At 33.0% G+C, this 2,013-nt stretch overlaps 1 protein-coding gene across 5 annotated transcripts in view; it reads right to left on the bottom strand.

Moving 5' to 3' along the window:
- Nucleotides 1–1,006: 1,006 nt before the first annotated feature.
- The window catches only part of LOC106532175 (pleckstrin homology domain-containing family A member 5), a gene marked incomplete at its 5' end in the record, with an annotated part of 87,284 nt that continues 86,277 nt past the window's right edge, over nt 1,007–2,013 (bottom strand). For all 5 annotated transcript variants that reach the window (XR_001312033.1, XM_014028188.1, XM_014028189.1 and 2 more), the window contains 1 exon segment: nt 1,007–1,647. Coding sequence is in view for 4 of the 5 variants with exons in the window: in XM_014028188.1 (XP_013883642.1) it covers nt 1,613–1,647 (35 nt within the window).

The following is a 2,013-nucleotide window of genomic DNA, read 5'->3' as shown; positions in this document are numbered from 1 at the left end:
ACAGATACAATATACTTTACATTTAATTTAAATATATTATTTAAACTATACTTTACATAATCTTTTTTTAAATATACTTTGTATCTATTTGTTAGTGTATATTTTTAATGCACATTACAAATATCTATCCAATACTTTTATGAAGTTGTACTATTTTCAAATAGATTTTATGTATATTTTTTACCCTTATTTTTAAAGTCCTTTTTCAAAATATTTTAAAGTTTCAATACTTTGTGTAATAGTAATATTGAATGAAACACTTTCAGTGGACGGACGGACGGACGGACCGATCAGAAGAGAAGCTACAGAAAAGGTGAGCTCACTCATTTGTTTAAAGGAAAACACATTCACATTAAATGTGCGTATTGTCAGCATGTAGCCTACTTATTGCAATGCAGGCGGTTTTTGGAGAAAGATTCAAAAAGGAAAAAACCTTCCTCTGTCACAGCTCTGGATATGCAAAATAATAAAAGTAAAATAAACTGACCCCAGGTGAGTTGGAGTTTATACGTTTTAAGCCATTGGGCTACAGTTATGTATACTTTATTTATTTTTATGTGGGCTATGTCACACTACAGAGCAGAGAGGATAAAGCTAGTCTGAAACTGCACAGATACTTTGCACCTGTCTTTTACATGTAGGCGTACTAAATAAACACTGAAACAACAGAACCGCCAGTTTCAAGGTTTGATCAATCACATTGTGTGTAAAATAATTATATATGCATATCTTCCACACAGTATTTTGTGTGATCTGTTAATCATAATATGATTTTCATATTCATGAAGGTAGACACACTGAATGGGTTGCGGCTGCTGTTTTGCTCATCTGACAGACAGTCCTCACTGAACACTGTTAATAAATCAACTTTGTGCGCACGATCATGTTTGCTCATGTATCTATAAGTAGTAAAGTGTTGATAAATCGAGGCCTAAGAACACAGCTAAACCTTAAACTAAAGCAAAAGTTACCACACTGTATACTGCAATCCACTGTGAATGACAGATTTGGCAAAATTGAAATTTTTATTGAGAAAGGTTCAGATAAACAGATCATTAATTTTTTTTAGCTCAGAACAAACCAAACCAAACCATACAAAGCTATATCATCAGAATATCAACAAGGAATATTCAGCCAGCAGCTGAGCGAATCCCCTCTATTGCCACTCCTAATACTTTGAATTACCATTGTTTTAGTAAGAACCCAGAAAAAATTGGTTGTTGTCATTTTATCATATGCATGACTCATTTTTGGGCTAGTTGAGTGTAAAAATGTCAAGTAATGCAAAATGTAATCTGTAACAATTTCACGATCTTTTTTTTACGCAGAAATGTTTTAGRGTAAATACGACTCCAAGGAATCTACAGTACAGTGCTGTATAGATTGGATAGATCTACCAAGTTCTAAATATAAAGCACATTTGCTTTTCTTCCTGGCTTCCTGTCTAGTTGTTGCCTTRTTTTTCAGAAAGGCCATCCTTCTCAATGTCTGTGTGGACATGAAATAGCTGTATCAGGATGAATCTGTTGGAAACGTAGGAAGCCATGATGCATGCTCTGTACAGCTGGCTACATTTGGGCTGCACTGGTGTGAATGTAGAAGCCAGCATCACTCATGTGTCGCTGTTCACCAAGGTCAATGACTGTGCTGTAAAAAAGAGAAGAGAAAAACATTGGATATCATGTCCTTAATTTGTTCATAAAATGCATAAAAATTACTGAAACTGCCCTATACTGTCTATATGAAATGTATGTTTCACAAATCACGCACTTTGTTTTAAAAAATCTTCAATCAACAATCTAGTTCAGGTTTGAAGTGTGTATGTGTTTTAGTTTTTAAACTAGAGTTGCTTAAAAAAGTCCAAGATTGAAAAAAAAAACATCTTTATCTGATAATTTTAAGAGTTTTTTTTCCTTGAAAATTTCTGACTTTACAATGTCAGAAAATATTTAGTTTAAAGGCCGAAAAATTAATTATGGAAATTTCTGATTTTTTTTCTTGCAAATTTACTAC

The sequence above is a fragment of the Austrofundulus limnaeus genome, unplaced genomic scaffold (genome assembly GCF_001266775.1).
Source record: "Austrofundulus limnaeus strain Quisiro unplaced genomic scaffold, Austrofundulus_limnaeus-1.0 Scaffold725, whole genome shotgun sequence".
NCBI lineage: Eukaryota > Metazoa > Chordata > Actinopteri > Cyprinodontiformes > Rivulidae > Austrofundulus > Austrofundulus limnaeus.
The sequence above is the reverse complement of the archived record's forward strand: the minus strand, read 5'-3'. Positions and strand labels throughout refer to the sequence as shown.